General features: G+C 39.3%; 1 protein-coding gene across 2 annotated transcripts; it reads right to left on the bottom strand.

The window, feature by feature from the left end:
- Positions 1-1111: 1111 nt before the first annotated feature.
- cunh21orf91 (chromosome unknown C21orf91 homolog) lies at positions 1112-18115 on the bottom strand. Of its 2 annotated transcripts, none has more exons than XM_022746045.1 (5): positions 18027-18115; positions 16114-16244; positions 6493-6999; positions 5485-5547; positions 1112-3858 (listed from the first exon to the last, which is right to left on the bottom strand). In XM_022746045.1, the coding sequence occupies exons 2-5, from the start codon at positions 16238-16240 to the stop codon at positions 3686-3688; spliced, it is 870 nt and encodes a 289-aa protein (XP_022601766.1). In that variant the 5' UTR covers positions 16241-16244; positions 18027-18115; the 3' UTR covers positions 1112-3685. The 2 variants fall into 2 exon arrangements, with proteins under 2 accessions (XP_022601766.1, XP_022601765.1); XM_022746044.1 differs by having other exon boundaries at positions 16114-16247.
- Positions 18116-18598: the final 483 nt, after the last annotated feature.

Below are 18598 nucleotides of genomic sequence, written 5' to 3' on the forward strand. Positions count from 1 at the left end.
AAACAGACGAGCGTTGGCACGTTCATTGGTGGGGCACAAGCTCGTCAGGGAATGAGTCACCCACATAACTGTTATGACTCATATCGTCAGGTATGTGTTTGTTGCAATGGTTGCATCCGGGGATGTATTTTTATCATAAAATGTGAAAATAGTAAAACTAAGTTTGGACTTACACATGACATTCTTTACTTTTACTCTTTAGTGTGAAGTTTGTAAGATGGTACAAGTTAAGTGTATGTCGCTAATGTAATAAACTAATCTCTAGTTTAACTGCTGATTACTGTGGGAAATCATTAAAGTCAGATACTCCCTTTCCAATTCTGCTGCCTAAAAACTACAATTCATGTTACACAAACTATCTAATAATGGCTTGTTCCTGCCTTATACTTAAGGGAGGGTTTCAGACGTTCATAAATTCAGACATTTATGATATTGTTGACTACAATAATTGTGATGTTTACCCGTGGATTTACTATAAGAGCCCTTAACAAATCCATTAGTTTCCCACAAGAACATAGAGTGCATATTTCCCGGAAATGGCACTCATTACAACTTGTAAACATTTATTTGTCCACAAGGGGGCACCCAACCTCTATCTACCACTGCAACTCCCAGTTTGTTGAATCCATCTCAATGTAAGTCAGCAGTGGAGTCGTTATCAGATCAAGTGTTGGTGAAACTTTCACTTTCCTGATGTTTGCAGTCATTTTGTGTTGTCATTGTTGTCAATATTCATGAATTTCCCCTAGGGGATAAATTATCTATCTATCTATCTATCTATCAGTATCAATTATAGTAATAGTTTCACTTAGATTCTTAAGTATACATAACAACAATGCACTTCCTACAGTTTACAATGTCAGCAAACGCAATGAAAACACCTGGCTCTCATCAGGTGATAATAAATGGACTAAATAAGTTGTTTTTAATAGTAAAATATTGTTGAACATAAGTTGTTGCAGGTGATTGTGAGGAGTTGCTGCTTTATCCTTTTAAACTAAATTTTCTGTAATTACTTTTTTGCCAAGCATACATGTGGTATAAGAAAAAGTATCTGTCATTCTTTTCCATGCAGTGGCCACCGTCAGGAAAATACCAGCATGTCAGAGTATGTAGTAAAAATAATTTCATTTTATTAACAGTTTACAAAAAATACAAAGTCACTTAAGCACAAATCACACAGCCTGTGTAATGTTCATGAACACACACAATAAATAGAATGTAAAACATCACACAACACAAAAAAAGAAGTCAAGTCCAAAAGGAAGGAGGTGGACGTCTAACAAGTATGCTTACATCTCCAGTAAAAGATAATGAGACTGCCAAAATAGACAAAACAAGAACAGGCAGCCTGAATTTTCTGCTGAGCAGAGGCACAGGCCTAGGCATGTTTCCACAGTATACAAAAACAGACAGCATTCATATTTAAAACACAAATAAAAACCATACAACTGAAGACTGGAGGACTAGAATTTTGCATTAAGGACCAGTAATCTGAATCTCTCAAACACTCAAGCACACTAAATACACATCCAAATAAAACCGAGATAGAAGTTTAAAATGGAGCTTAAACTTTTAACTTTAAACCCTAAAGGGGTCAAATACATTTAAATCTCTTACAAAGAGAGAGCAAAGAGATACACTGACAATGCTGAGTTTTTCTAAACATCAATCTGATTATAACCTTGTGTTTCCCCAGCTTATTATATGCGAGTAGCTCTGATCTCCTAGGAGAAAAACTCAGATAACTAATATTCTTTCAGATAATTTCTACTTAATAAGGCTTCTGATTTATTTCTCTCTTTCTTGCATAGGGTTCCTGAATAATAAACTAACCACAATAGTAACTGTTAATACCATTTGTCTCCTTTTGTTCCAAAAAAAAAACAAAAAACAGGGACTTTCAGAGGCACAGTAGACCAAACTGTCCCATTTGTATTGCTGACATCAAATAGGGCTCCCATACATAAATGCAGGAGAGGGGATGACATAAGTTAACACTGAACATGAAAAAAAATCAAAAAGCTAAAAAAAAACAAAAAAAAACATAAAACACACACAGTGTTCTAGAGAACAATCATTTCCATATTAAAAATCTATAGTTCATTATTACACACACTGAACCAAACACAGAAGTAAACCACTAAACCACATTTTAAATCGGTTTGGTATTGCATGTTGCTCTGTAATCTAAGTCAAATGCTTGCAATTCACATGTGAAACATAGAACAAATACAGACTTTGGTTTGGCAGCTGGGTTTTTCTTTCAATAGCGCTCATTCAGTGTATAGCCATACATATGACTTGTGCTTGACAGCTATACCACAGACAACAAGCAGCTATGTACTAAATATCAAGTAAATCTCACCAGCAATAATAATTATAAACTCAGTGTTAAAAACAAAATATTTCTCATCTGTAAGTATATTAACTGATATTTCCACTTGCAGCTTGACAACCAGCTATTACAAAGTATTAGTTTATGGACACTCCCAGATAGTCACAATGACCCCAATGAAAACACCTGCACATCTATTATAGCCTTGTTAATTTCACACACTCACTTGTCTTTGTTGCAGTGATGCTTTAGGTTCTTTCTTGTCTTGCACTTGCTCTTTTCCAAAGAGTACTTGATTTCAGTTAAATTTTTTGTAACAATTTTTCAGTGTTTTCCATAATATTTCTATTATTTAAAAGAAATGCAGCTAATTTGTGTTAGTATGTATAAGTATTTGCATTTTGTCAAGCAGATGTAGCCCACTGCTGTTGATTCTATCTGATATATAAAATTGCCAACACTTCACAGGACCACTGTTTTCACAAACTATCATGTCAACTTTGGCAGTTGGAAGGCCAATCAAAACTCATACTCAAAAACTCATGTTTCTGTGTGTAGCTGCATGAAAAAGCTTACACCTTGTTAGCGCTTTACATAAGTACAATAATCAAACACTACTGCTGGCAGTGGCTGATGGTATGAATATGATGGAGACCATCCGACTAATCTGCATCAAGTGTTCGCCCATGCCATGTTATAAAATATTCTAACTCACTTCTGACTGGCTCACCACCTTCTACAGAAAACCACAAGATAGCATATGGAGGAGTATTAAACAGTGCTAAAACCCACATTTGAATATCCACGTTTGACATAATCAGAAGAAAAACTAAAAATGTATCTACAGAAAATGAAACAGACCAATGAAATCTGAAATGATTGACAGCAAACTAAACAAAAAAAAATAAAGCCATCAGCAACCGTCCATGTGAAATTATTTAGACAAACCTTTCAGTCTGTGTTAAATTAAATCTTAAAAGGTATTCGTTAAGGAACGTGTCCAGTAAGGACATGTCCTTATCTTGTACTGGAGCCAGGACACCTGGTACTAACATGCATCCTAGGTACTTGGGTTGGGTGGCGTTCAGGTCACATGTCAGACCAGCAACTTGTTTTAAACTGCACACCAACATTAATCCTTGTATCATCACTGCAACCACGAGAACGGAGGCCTTGTTAACCCAGCCCTTAATGCTGCTCTAATGCAGAGCTAACAGCTCAGTCACCATAGTGTCGTAGAAGTCACTCAGTTATACATAAAGGCATTTTTAGTCTCGCTGCAGCCAGCATGCCCAAGTGTTTGTCAGCTTCCTCCCAGCAGCAGAGACAGAAGCCCCACGTCACACCTCACTCCACAGGGCCGCTGCTGCTACTGGCCTTGACCCCTGCCCTGCTAATGTGCAGCCAGGGCAGCTTGGCACAGTTCTTAAAGAGCTGCTCGATGGCAATGTGACGCACGTGCAGCTCTGATGCTAATGAGTCTTTTTCCTGCACGGCCACAGTCAGCTCCTCGAAGACCTCTGTGGAGGGAGAGAGAGGTAGAAAATGGGACTCAGCAATTTCTTTCCCACACAAGGTGAACTTATACACAGGCAAACAAATGGGAGAAACAAACAAGGCAAAGAAAATCAATAATAGTGATTACTGAAGGAGCAGAGGGCAAAGACAACATGACAGAAACAGAATCACCTTAAGACACCCCCCATGAAAAAGAAAAATCTAACTGACAGCTTTAGTCAAGGACAGTGTTATGCAGCATTTAAACAAGTTTATAGACATGGAAACACTTCCAGTATAACGTATACTGTGGATCATAAAATCCTGGCGAGTGTGGTTCTCCCTGAATCATTTAGGATGAGAAATAACTTCCCCATCTGCTGTGAGTAAAGTAAATGAAAATGTGTGAAACTGACTCATCTCCTGAAGACTGAATGAGAATGTGCACACCACACACCCACTACACATTGATCTGGTGGAGGACATCTCACATTAGCGCATGTGATTTCCCACTTGACACTGGCCAGATTAATAACTGGACTCATCCGATAACTCACACTCAAAAACTAGAATGATCAGGGTGTCAGGGAAGCAAGGAGTGTGCCAACCCTCTCACAACAATAATCTGTAATGCTTAGGCTACATCATCTGTCTCATGGTGCAGTGGGTACTAGACCTTCCTGAGGTAAAAATAAAGCTTCTGGTGTTTGTAGCTTAGCTGTTACTGTGTGAGGCAAACAACAGGCCTAACTGGTGAAGAATGCAGTGAACAGACAGGCAGGGTGTGCATGAGCGAGCACTACACAGTGCCCAATTCAACACAGCTGATCACATGGAGGGACATGATGTGTTGAGTAGACAAGCCTTCCAGTCTTTGTTAGCCCCTGCTTTATTGAGTGAGCTCAACTCAGACTGGGCCATGCTGCAAGTTGACGCACTCTTTACTCATTAGGGATGGGTACCACAACCTGGTATTAAATTGGCCCTGGTATCGATGCGCTCCAACGTTCTGCTTTCGGTACTGGAGAAAATAAGAAAATAGATTGCCTGTTTGTTATTGCATCATAAAACCAACTGTCTCTGATTGAGACATTCGTCTATGATGCATTTTCACTGTTCCCAACACAGTGGTGATATAGGGGCTGCAGGCAAAGTACTACACATAAATACTACTACTAAAAATACTGTAAAAAGTCTAGTAGTAAATCATTGTGTATTACATTTGTTTTACATTTCCATCATTACAAAATCAGTCTATAGTAGTTTGTTTTTTTTTGTTTTTTTTTTTTTAAACAATGCTGTTGAAGTTTGCTACTCAAGAATGTTAATTGAGTGCATATAATAAAATAAAGCAATGTTTATGTTTTTAAAAAAAAAATTTCTCTTTTGATAAGAGTACCGTTCAAGTACAGCATCAATAAGCAGTATCAATAAGATAAGTAGTACCATTAAAATCTTAACAATACCCATCCCTCTTACTAATGGAGCTTTTTCCTGAGGACACCAAGGATTTCATGTGGGGATTTATAAGGGATGAGAATTATAGATTCAACATGACAAAAACAAACAACATTCAATTTAAATTATCGATGATTGTGGCTGTTGAACTTGTTCAGACAGTGTGTTGAATGTCAGTGCACATCACTTACTTTGAATCTGCATCAGTAACTGGGCATTCAGCTGATGAAGCTCATCCACATTCATTTTAGTCACTAAAAGAAGAAAAACAATGTATTAGCTAGGATGAGAGTATTTCATTATGTCATTTAGCCACTGTTTATATAAGGGTGGCAGTCAATTCGTGTAACCTGTTCATGTCTCAAACTACATCATTTGGTATAATTTCTGTAGATTATTTTATGACTTGTTCCTTTAATTTGTTCATGACCTTTTTAAAATAACTGTACGCAGGAAGATTTTGAGCAATATCAAATGGAAAGTGTTATTTCATTGAGGTGATGCAGGAACACTGAGCTGTTTACACACAGAACAAAGTGTCATCACTGTCTGCAACTGATACTCCTAACCAGCTGTTAACAAAGTAACAGAAAACCTAGAGCAATGGCATAATCATGAAACACCCCAAATTATAGTTTCCTGTACATTTGCATGTTTAGGATTTTCAGAGCAGGGAATGCTGGAGGTTAATGATGAGGTAAAGTGGAGATATACACACAAATAAATGCAAACTATGCACCTGTGAAATGCCTGTCATCTTTCGTTTAAAAGCTCAGAATTTGAATTGGGGCCATTTAGAAAGCTCTCATCACATTCCTGCAGGATCTGTAGTCATAAGCAGCTTTAGTAGTGACAAGATATGAAAGCCAAGGACACATCTCGAGGTTATAGGAAAATTAACTTTTCTCTGGAGAGATCACAGCAAAGAGGAAGATGAAGGACACACCAAGGAAAATGTATCTTCTGTTTTGTCTGCAGCCTTTTAATGAAAAAGTGCTCTGAGGTTTTAGAAGTCTCTGGATAGCAGAGATCACACTGAACAGGGCGAGACAAAGAGGAGAGTTGGCACAGTTTCTACACTATCCTTCTTTCAAAAGAAGAAATATAAAACCCTTCCCCTCACCTCAAATTGCACACTGATAAAAGAAAAATTACTAAAGTTTTGGGTAAAAAACATAATTCAGTTTAAATGTGCTCACATTCATCTCTGCTGTGGCCCTGGTGTATGAGCTGCGTCTGTCCTCCTCCTGACGACTGGCTCCGGCCGTGTAGTCCAGTCATGCTGTCACTGGACCAAACGTCAGATTGTGACTCTTGCAGCAGCCCAAGCTCCTCCGCTGTGTGGCACTCCAACATCCCCATGGTGTAATCAGGCAGCCCTGTTGCTTTGCCCGTGTCCCAGTGGGGTGTGTAGCGGGGCACCTGGGCGTCTGACTGGGGCAGCAGCTTACGGTCACTCTGCTGGTTGTAACAAAGAAGCTTGGTCCCTCGTCTACTGAGGCTGTTGGAGGAGACAGAGTCTTTGTTCTGGGCATACTGGATGATGCGGTTCAGTTTCTGACTGAGGGCCAGCTTCATGCCCTCATAGGCACTTCGGGAGACCTTGGACCGTGACAGCTTCTGATTGGCGATGAGATGACATTTCTCAAAGCAGTCTCTGTGGCCACGCAGGGACTTTGAATGCAACAAAGTAGCAGAGGAGACACCTGCATTCACACAGACAAAATGCAGTGAGTCAATAGGTCAAAGTTATGAGTGTAAACATACAGTGATCTCTCAGAGATTCCTAATCCATAAATAGTACATATACATACATACATAAATATTTGACAGGAAATAAAGCAGTCATCTGAACAGTGAGAAACAGAGCACTGACCCATTGAACTTACCACAGAAAATAAAAGTACACTAGTATGAAAGCTATCTAAAACTGACTGAGCTATTTCCCTGTGAAAGCTGCTTAGTGTGCAGTGGATTAACCAGTGTGGAGTGTGGATAATAGATCAACCCAGTCTCAATGCAAACACATAGAGCATAAATGTAAAAATTTCACTGAGCAACATAAGAGAGGAAGGTGCAGAGTGGTTTCTTTTCATATGAAGTAGCGTTTAATTCCTTCATATACCTGTACCTGTCTAACAACATTACAAAATTAATACAATTTTAAAAAGTCTGCACTTTGTCTGTTTGTTTATCCTCTGTAAACAGATACACAGGATTTAACAGAGGATGCACCTGGGTCTCAAAAGCAAAACAATCCTACCCCTTTCATCAAACAGGAAACTGTAAAAACGACTTCAGTTCCTTGGCTGATGTTATGTAATTATGACTACATTCCTTGGAAGTAACACTATAAAGAAGAGAGGTAATGTTTCCTGGATCCAGTCAAAACAGATCACAGTGTAATCGATTTAACTTGCACCAAAGAAATTAAGACTGTGCAAGTGGACCAAAACTAAAATAACCTCTGAATAAAACGGGCCAGAGCTTGATAAACAAAGGGAAGCTGAAGGTGAAAGAGAATGAGAGTGAAAACTGTTCAGCAGACGAGGTTAAAGTGACAGCATTAGTGTGATGGGCTTCTTCTCACGGCCTGCATTTCTCAGCAGACGGACATACATGTTGGAACCTGAGGTGAGGAGATTAGTCACTGTTGTCTGTAGATTTAAGAGCTCATTTAGGTAGGTTTACCTCACATGCCTCTTTCAGCGCTTTACCATCAGACGACAAGGTCTGGTCCACACGTCAACCCTGACACCACTTGACCACAGGACAGTGAATACACAATCATACAGAGCCCTCATACCTGGTGTGGTCTACATGACATTCTTCAGGTTACACACACACAAAAGAGATGGGGTTTTGGTTTCCTTTCACACACAGCCAATTCGAGTAGAGCCAGTAACTGACAGGCGGACAGGCTCTAAACAATACAGGAAGCACTAAATTAGTTTCTTTGTTCAAGTCTTACAGATTCCTTGATCAAACAGATTTAGTTTTAACAGTAATTTACTGACAGTCACGAGAGGACTTGTGCACAAAAAACTTTTTAAAAACAACATTAACGGAAAGGCTGATGAGAGGAAAGACAAGTTAAACTATTAATTGTTAAGGAAACAGAGAAGAACACAGCTACAGCACAGTTTTTAAGAGAACAGCTGTACTGCTACAAGCATCACTTTAATAAACTGGCTCAAGGGAGTTAAAAAGTTATTCCGTTTATCTAACTGGAGGTGTAAGAATAGAGGGTGTTGTACATATTCTAAAGCCTTTTCAGGCAAATTCGTTATTTTGACTTGACACGAGGAAGAATGAAGAGTAAAATCATCTTTTAGTCAAAATTTGCTGTGAGACAGTTTCTTTGTAATATTTCTGTGCGCATACTGCCTAATGAATGGCCAATGAAATGCTCTACTAATGCAGCAGGAGCTTTCTGCCTATCAAACAGCCATGTTATAATCCGATCCGTCTCAGTCTTTAGACTACCACAAAAACACACTGGCTACCACTTGCCTAGCACAAAAATCATTGGCCCACAACCAGGGCAGTGCACCACCAGCCAAAGACCTCACTCCAGCTAAGCAGCTTAGCACTACTGCCTTTCATGGCTGCATACATACGTGTAGGCACACACACTATTCACTGGAGGTGAGTCGGCATTGTTCAGCAGTGACAGCTACAGACATGAAGCACAGTAACAGTGACAACCAGTGAGTTTGTTTTTTCCTGCTCTATTGTGAGGAAGGAGTCGAGGTTAGTCTGTGATTCAGTGAAACAGTTAACAAAGATAAAACACGGACACAAACTTCAAGGTCTGACGAGCGTTTAGGAAAACTAGTGGAGGAACAACAAACCTCAGAGACAGACTGAGGACTTTTAGGTTGGATAGTTATAGCCCAGGAAACTCTCCCAACACAATGCCATAACAATCCTCTGACCTCCCTCTGCTCAATCTAGTCCTGCTCTCTAGTTATTGGTCTCAGTTTTATCATTCATTAATTCAACTCAGATGTCCTCTCTGCAGACTTCTGGTTTTGTGGTTGACATCATGGAAAGAGCTCTGCTTCAATACTTAGAACTGTGTTTGTGGCCTTTATTTATGTCTCCAGAAAGTAATGTGTTTTAAATTCATGTGTAACGAAAAAAGAAACACGTTTTTGTCTTGCCTGGAGCAGCGATATGCAGATTTCTGGTTTTACTCTGAACATTATGTTTGTGTCGTGTTCTTAGCAAGGACACTCCATTCTTGACACATTTCAGAGACTGTATCAGGCACAAGTGGGACAGAGGTCATCTGTGGTAAGGTGTCAAACAGAGTTGCACGATAACACTTGGAGAATGTGTTGTCAGCAGCTGCACAGGCCAATTTTGAAAACCAACATAGAGCTCACATGAACAACGGTGAACTCAGTGACATGTCAATTCAAACCATCTGTTAACCAATGCAGACCCTGCACAACCTACAGAAAAGCTGCCATTACAGAGGTGCAAAAAAAAAACACTTCCTAAACTGAAACTCAACAAATGGTATACCATCTGCTTCAGCCTGTAGGACACCTGAGGATTATCCACACACACACACACACACACACACACACACACACACACACACACACACACACACACACACACACACACACTTCCACCAACATGGTGTTTTCAGAAGCACATGTTGGCATGTCAACCTATTTAGGAAAACACATAATCGCATGTGACAGTGACCAAAACAGAAATAGACATCCATCAATCAATAATTCTCCTTGTTCATTTGTAATGCAACTTGCACAGAAAAAGTAAAGAAATAGATTGCAAAAGGCAAATTTGGGCGAAATCATGGCACAGAGGAGACACAGGTGACACAGACTTTAAACTCCTGACACCAAATTCTCACACCAGTGACGCTGATGGTCCCAGTTCCAGTCAAATCTGAAACATTTTTAAATCGTAATAATTGTTATTGTAATTCCACATAATCATAAGAGGGATGGGAAACTGGATCAAGAGACTACAAAATATATGGTATATTTGACATATCATACATTGTTCTCTATTTGTTTGAGATATGTGTGTGTGTGTGTGTGTGTGTGTGTATATACATATATATATATACAGTATATATATATATATATATATATATATATATATATATATATATATATATATATATATATATATATATATATATATACACTCTCATTTCCAAATGTCTAATTTGATTTCCCAAATAGGTCAATCATTATACAATGACAGACTTAACATAGGATAACCACATATGGTTGATATAAAAATGTCATCATAATAAATCAAGCTAATCCTGTCAAAACATTGAATACCTGTAAATACGATGACAATCACCTTTTATGGATTATAAGTAAAACATCTGAGCCACTTATGAATAATTCTGTTGGGAACAAAAACAATTTAGTCAGTAATTGACAGACGTATTTGCTTGTTTTAATGCTCTCAACCTTGAAAAATGTAATATTCTGTACAGAACTTTATGAAATTGTGTTTTTGGAAAACCCTTCACAAATAAAGCTTGATTGTCATTATAATTAGTTAAATAAGAGCTCAAGAATGCCTCTCTTAGGGCTGCCTTCAGATACAGTCAGTGACAATGTAAATTGTATTTTTGTTCAAGTCAAATCTCCAAAGTTATGAAGTTATTATTGTGAGCAAACATGAGTAAATCATCAGAAACGAGAATATGGTACAGAGGTAATAATAATAAAAACAATACTAATAATGTTAAGTATGAAATATTTCAGAAATCAGGGAATAAACTTTGCCCATAGAAGGGAGTAACCAGGGATAATCAACCAAGCAATATAAGACTAGAGAGCAAAGCAATGAGACAACTGTCCATTAACAGTATTTTATATTGTGTTAATAATACTGATAGTTGATTCTGCCTCCTATCCTGCCTCTTTTCCTCCCTGGTGTATCCTACAGCACAGGTACTGTACAATAAAAATGATAAATATCTGATTTCCTGTACAGAAAAGGTAGTTGCTGACTTTGACCAGAGATCACATTCAGTGGTTTAGACTGGAAATGTAAGTAAGTTAGTTCAGAACTTCACAAACCTGTGGTGAAAAATCCAATTATTTCAGGGCTGTAGACAATAAAGGATAAACCCCCTGAGACTACTTATTTATATTTGCTGGGCTAATGAGGATTATACACTTTGAAAAAGAGGCTATTTATTCAAGCCAATGATAGATTCACATAGTAAGCAGCCATTATACACAAACTATTATAGTTCTAAAACAGAGGGGATCAGCAAGGTGGACCATTCAGTAGGTTCAGAAAATCTCTGGACCCTCCCTGTGTTCAATCATACAGCTGCCACAGGCAGAAACATAATTAGGCCTCTCTATACACCCCAGGGTGGAGAGTTCACCAACAATGAATGAGCTGTTTACAGAAGCGGGCTACAATAGTCCCTGTTGAGCAACAACCAGAATCAGCACTCACTGCAGCATTCCAGCTTCTCGCTGTAGGACTTTTCGTTTTTTTCACTCTGAACTCAGCTGGTAATAATATCAAGCCTCGGCATAAAGTCTGTCTGAATTATGTAACGGAAAAGGAATGGTACAGGGGTTTTACTGCTCAGCAGACATCTTCTCTGACAAGCAGCCAGAGACCAAAAGTCCAATAAAGGAAAACTGTGTGTGAGGCTGGAGGTTAAAATACTGGTTTCATATCTATCAGGTGTTTATAAAGCACAGGTTGTCACATCCAATAAGGCCAGTTCATTAACAATAGCCCTTTCTGGTTTCAATTATACTACACTGAGCAATCAGATACAAACAACAGAGTCTGTTGAACATGTGACACTGTTATTGATACCACATATGGCCATTTTTGGTGCAAAAACCTAACTGTGTGAGCTAACTTCCTGTGTCTTACTGGTGTTTTTGACTGACATCAGTACAAATAGATAGTAGCCAAATTTTTATTTAAGTGTTCCTATAATATGACGTTTGCACATCAGGTATAGTGTGTGTTATTGCTAACTAACTAACTAACCAACTAACTCACATATCTGGCAAAAAAAGATACACAATATATAAAAGTTGTGCACATTCCAATTTGAGTTTGTTTACCTGTGCAATCTACACCTCTACTGCACCTGCTAGCCTTAGGTCGATGGGAGATCAAGCTCTCTTGGCTACAGAACAGTTATCACATAATTTGGTATCACAGGCATTGTAAGGGTTGGGTTTGGTGTCAGGTTTCTCTGAGCAGTCATAAAGAAGGCATGATTTAGAAATTTCCTCTGAAATATACTGATTCCTTCAAACAGTGAGATCACCTCCCAAGAAAATGAACAATAACTGGAAACTGGCTCTGGGTGTTTCGGTGTGGGACAGCTGTGGTTCCCTTGTTCTCTACTGTACTGTGTTGACGCTCAAGGCTGTGCGACCATGTGTAGTACACAACTCAGATCGTGCAGTAAAAAATATACGAAAAGAACGGTCTGAAAGTAAAGAAAATGCCCATTAAGGCAGTGGTGGAGCAATATATAAATACACACAATTTCTATTTGGTGCTTTCTGTTGGAACCAGCGCATGCAGGCCAAAGCAGTTTCCTCAGGAAACAGCCACTTGAAGGTACAACAAAGGCTGCACATCCTGAACATTCATCCTGCTTCAAACTGTGCTAAACGCTTTCACCACAAACGGCCTTCACAGCTACTTCTGCACCTGGTGGTCCTATGGGCTGAAATCTTGGTGATAAACAACTCTGCACCCTGTCAACCACGTATTGCTCCAAGCTCATATATATATATGTATTTATCTTCTAGGCAAGTAGTTTGCATTATCAGTGAATCTTAGTGTTGCTTTAGTTGATGCATGTAACTGCCTAACTTCAGCTGTGAGTACTGTGTGAGTCAGCAGCTGACGGTAAAACAGACAAGTTTGAACATCCCCATTTACGCAAACGTCTAACCAGAGCTCAGGGAGATTGTGGGTGGAAATGAATCCTTAGGTATAAGCAGTTAACCAATAATGGGCCTGCTGCATTCTGCTGTGACAAAGTTACACCAACTGGCCAATTAGAGCTTGAGCATTATCACACCAATAATGTGCTCAAAATTATTTTAAAAAAATAATAAAAAAAACTTTAAAAAGGGGCATTCCACTGATTTTAAATATGAACTTTAGTTCATATTTCAGTTCAGTCATGAGAAATATAACATAACATCTGGAACTCATCAATTACTTACATTTAGTTATCTATTTATTTTAATGATTTTCATCCATCCATCCATTTTCTACCGCTTATCCTCTAGTAGGGTCGCGGGGGGGCTGGAGCCTATCCCAGCATCCTTTCGGGCGAGAGGCGGGGTACACCCTGGACAGGTCGCCAGTCCATCGCAGGGCAAACACACAGAGACAAACAACCATTCACTCTCACATTCATACCTATGGTCAACTTGGAGTAACCAATTAGCCTAGTCCCCATTTGCATGTCTTTGGACTGTGGGAGGAAGCCGGAGTTTAATGATTTTCAATAGTCTACAATTCTGACAGGTGTGGGGAATCTAACAGACGCTGCAGTTTCTATACCAGTCAATCAAGATGTGGGGAATTGTGGATATTCTTTAGTTTGGGGTGATGACATTTTCATAAACAGTTCTAATAATTTACTTGATAATTTTGTTCAAAATCAGTTGATGCAGACAGTCGTAAATACAGAAGGCATTTATGGATGACACAACCGTGATTCATGCATTGCAATATACTCTCCTGGTTTAAAAAAACAAAAAAAAAAAAAACAAGAAGCAATTCTGCTTCTATTGCTTCTAATAAATATTCAAAACCAGCAATGAGCAAAAAAGCAATGAATATTCAGCAGCAGCAATTCACCCTTGAGATGGAAAGACATTGGGAGGGTGTGTTTTTGTGCACAACGGGATCTGAAGTCCATTCCCTCTGCTTCATATTTTTTGTACTCTCTGTCTCCATGTGTGGTGATTGGACTTTTGCTCTCTTCTCCTTTAATGAGGGATGGCACAGGATGAATGGGCCCTGTGGCTATTAAGTCTACACGAGCAGTCAGCAGGCACACGGCTTGGCCTTAGATTCACCATGCCTAAAGTAGCCACATGCTGCTTGGCAAGCAAACCTCCCACCAATGAAACACTCAGCTGCATCAGAAACACGTGCTTGTCTGTAAATCCCCTCCTTTTCTCCCCCCAGACCCAACAGTTACATAACAGCCACTTCATTGCCACACAGAGGCTACATCAAAACCTGTACCCCAAAGAAGAACACAATGTTACTGATGCAATTTGATAAGTCTTATCTGACAAAGGTATCTCAGTTTTGTCTAAAAAATGAAAAGCTTTGCAGGGGGGTACTTTCATAAATGCCCTCCCAGCTGACTTCTTCCTACCTGAACATAGCATCCCGACTGAAACATTAAATGGAGCAGGCTACGACACCTCAACTGACCCAGATAAGCAACCGCTGCCTTTGTGAAATGTTGACATATTCCTCAAAAGTTGGGTTATCCCTTTCAAGATATTCACTGACTCTTACACCTGAATAGGAAAGGAAAATATAGAAAGAGGTATATATAAAAGGTGACCCTGAAAACTGGATTTAGGTTTCAAACATGCAACAGTAGGTGCAGCATCCAGCTGCTGTTGGAGCAATGTGTAGACAAGTGGAACTAAGTCGTACTACATGTTACATTATTATACAGATCAATCATTTACTGAGGCCGTTTGTTTTTAATAAGCAGAAAGTCTTATCAGTTATATTTAGCTCTCTAATATCGCTCTATGTGCAGTAGCAAACCCAGGCTGCCTCCTTCAAACATATTTAGATAATTTTTCTGCTGAATGAGGATTAATGAGCTTGCTGGCTTCATGCATGTAAAAGTTAAGCACTATTCTAACAGTGCTTGTCTGTATTGTTTGTTTGCTCAGTGGCTGAAGACTCATTGACAGACCACAAATAACAGAGTGATTAATCAATACCCACACACTCAATTCCCTTAAACCACAACAGAGCAGACCTATACATCTTTCATGCAAATCTATTTTTTCCTGCTGTCAACAGAGTGATATACTCCTCTGAGAGCTCTCAGTCAGCTTATATGATGCTGTTAAGCAAGTCACACAATCATACTCTGCAGAGATAAACACACACACATTTCTCCTTTGCAGAAAAGAGCCTTTGTGGATCTATGAGACAAGCGCCAGATGAGAGGCATATCTAACCCCTTCTGATTCCCCATTCTTCTTCAAATAGGCCACTCATTAATTAAGAGATGAAAAAACTTCAAACACATGCTCTTGAGTTAGAGTGGAACATCAAACGAAGGAGAGTCATGGTGGTCTGCTTTAGTGAGGGCTTTGGTCCTACAGGCCCGTTACCCAGCACATATATATTTTATGTTGTTCCTAGAGAGGATAAATGGAGTGTTTGTGGGCAGCAATTGAATGAGACATCAACAAATCCGAAAGGTTCTAAGGCTCGATCACCACAAGTGCATATTTGCTATGATGGGAACTGATGATCAATAACAATCTGTAAAAGTGATTTACTGAGTGATCCAAACACTGCAGACTCTTGGCAGCTAAGACCAGGTCTGATCTACCTCCATATGAAGCAAGCCAAACTGCTGGAGGTGAAGATATATTTCATCTCTGAAATCTTATCACACAGACACCAGTGAATACATGTGAGTGTATATTACGGAGTTAAAAAACGTGGAGAGGTCACACTGTGGTTAAAAGTGAAGAGTTAATTTTTTCTTCTTTACCCTAAACAGCAAACAAGACAAATTTGCTGTTTCTTACCTTCAATGCTGAGTTCAAAGCAGACGTGGCAGAAAGATAAGGTCCCTGTTTCCGTCTCTAGCTTGCAAACACTGCAGATATTGTCATCGTTCAGATCGATGTTCACAAACTGCTCCTCTTCATCCATAGTGCTTCTGGGGAAAAACAACCAGTGACAGAGAGCACATGGCTAAATACCAGGAGCATGCATTAACTTCCAAGCGCTTTTTTTGCTAATTAGGTCACACTTTCAAATAAACTTATTAAAAATGCAATTTTGGTAGTGTCAGTGGGGGGAATATTTTCTGGTTCATACTATTTTTGGTAAAGAATACAGTGAAAGAGGCAAGACAGTGTCCCTTTTTTTGAAGATTCTTATTTATTTAATTTAGCATTATTAGCCTTTACTGGGGGCAGCCATAGTGAGGCAGACAGGACACAAGGAGAGAAAGAGGGCTATGACATGCAACACAGGTATCTGGCCTGCATTGAAACATGGATGTTGCGATCATGTGGCATGAGCTGTAACCATTCAGATACCAGGATGCTCTGTCAGTGTCATTTTTAATAATCTTAACACAATCTGATGTTATCCCAGCACAGAAACAATAACTATACAAACATTAGCAGTCACCTCTTAAAACAACTTATTGCTGTTTGCATCTCTATTCTGAGTTTAGAGTGCAAGCTACCCAGTGCCTAAGTCTTGCTGCTAAGAGTCTCTTTCCAGTGGAAGTCAACCCAAGTACAAACATTTAGACTGACATGCATTCAAAATATAACTGTAGGAAACATGTGTTCAAGCTGTATGACCTCCTTAACTGGTAAAAAGCATGAGCTGTCAGAAACAGCTTTAGAGGTTAAAGGAAAGATAAACAACTGCTCCGATGTAGCTTTTCCCATAAAACACAGTAATATTGGTGTCATTGTGACAGTATCAAATCACAGATCAGAAGAGGCCATTTTGTGGTTTGTATCAATATTTTTTTTCACCACTTATCAGAATATGCAGCACTGCACAGCTTACTGCATATACAATGCTTTTAATTGCATTTGGGAAACTAGGGATTTTAGTAAATCTTATGTATCTCTTGAAAATTCAAATTTTCCAACTTTACCAATTACATTAAGAAAGGTCTGAATGTCCTTTGAGGAAATTAACCCCACCGTGACAACCAGGGGAAGACAAAAACCTTTGCCCCCAATTTTTTTTTCGAATACAAAACACATTGACACCCTCTCTTGTTGCATGGCACAAATAATGATGCAGGGGTCCGTCAGGTCTGAGTCATATTGAGAGCTCCACTTCCCTGCTGTTTTCGACAACATGAAAGTCAGAAGCAGCACCGACAAAACCACAACACTTAAAAATACTTCTTTAACTGTACGTTATATTATCCGTATTCACGAGCTTTCAGAGCACCACGTCTAAAAGATTAAAGTTAAGACACTATAATACTGCTCAGTCTTAGGTCTATTAGTAGACACTTAACGGTGGCTCATGAGAACAGCCAGTGATGGCAGTAACGGGGTCGAGTGCTCCAATTCCTATTGAACTTTTCACTTCGTTGGATTCACATATGTAGTTACCGTCGCCACTGCGTTTATTTCTCATTGTCCGCAGTTAAAACGCCTTACGGCCTGTTGAATGCTACTTCGGCTCTAGGAAATATGTGCAGTAACCCGAGTCTCTCTGTATCTCTTCCTCTCTCTCTCTCTCTCTCTCTCTCTCTCTATACATATATATATATATATATATACCGTTCAACAAATGCCTGCTAACAAGAAGTTAAGCTAGCAGTACACTGGCATCCTCCTCCGAGTATTCCGGGCTGGCTGATTCGTGACCGTTATTTGGCATTGTTAAACAGCGAGGTATCCAAACACATAAGGACGCGTCAGTATTTTTAAGCCACGCTTTCAGTGAAACTCACCTTTATCGTTAAGAGTGTATCTGAGCACCTATTCCCTTTGTGTGGACACCTCAGTCGTCTCTCGCCTCAGTAGGTACACAAACATCAGACAACACTACGCGTCACGGCAAATCCAGAGAAGCTACAGGAACCTCTCTCCCCTCTCAGCAGAATGATCCACTAGTTTATTTGAGGGGTGATAACAATCGTCATTTGTTTAATTATCGACAAATCTGCTCTTGTAAAACACAAACAAACAACATGTAATTAATTCTCTGTGATAGATTCATACAATTCATTCATGAAAATAGCTTTGTTTCATTACACAAGCCACCTTTGATATTAGTAGCCGTGCGAACACCCCTACGCTTAAATGAAGGTAAGTCTTCCTGGCCTCATCAAAACATTTCCATATCACATAGAAAGAGAAGTCGGTTGGTTTGAACTAAAGTTAACGATTGCTGCACAACGGAGATTGTGAAGCAGTTTCCATTTGTTGAATATACCACGTGAGGGCGCGGGCCTTTGTTTTAGACAACATATTTCGTTTTCATCTTACTTCACATGAAGCTACACGTGGGGAATTCCCGCGA

Source organism: Seriola dumerili, unplaced genomic scaffold (assembly GCF_002260705.1).
Source record: "Seriola dumerili isolate Sdu_G_001 unplaced genomic scaffold, Sdu_1.0 BDQW01000091.1, whole genome shotgun sequence".
NCBI classification, from domain to species: Eukaryota; Metazoa; Chordata; class Actinopteri; order Carangiformes; family Carangidae; genus Seriola; species Seriola dumerili.

Coding starts and splice junctions, on each gene's coding strand:
- cunh21orf91 (XM_022746045.1), bottom strand. CDS start 16,240: ATGGATGAAGAGGAGCAGTTTGTGAACATCGATCTGAACGATGACAAT. Junction 7,000..16,113: donor CTTTGAACTCAGCATTGAAG/GTAAGAAACAGC, acceptor GTGTGAATGCAG/GTGTCTCCTCTGCTACTTTG. Junction 3,859..5,484: donor GTTACTGATGCAGATTCAAA/GTAAGTGATGTG, acceptor CTCCCTCCACAG/AGGTCTTCGAGGAGCTGACT.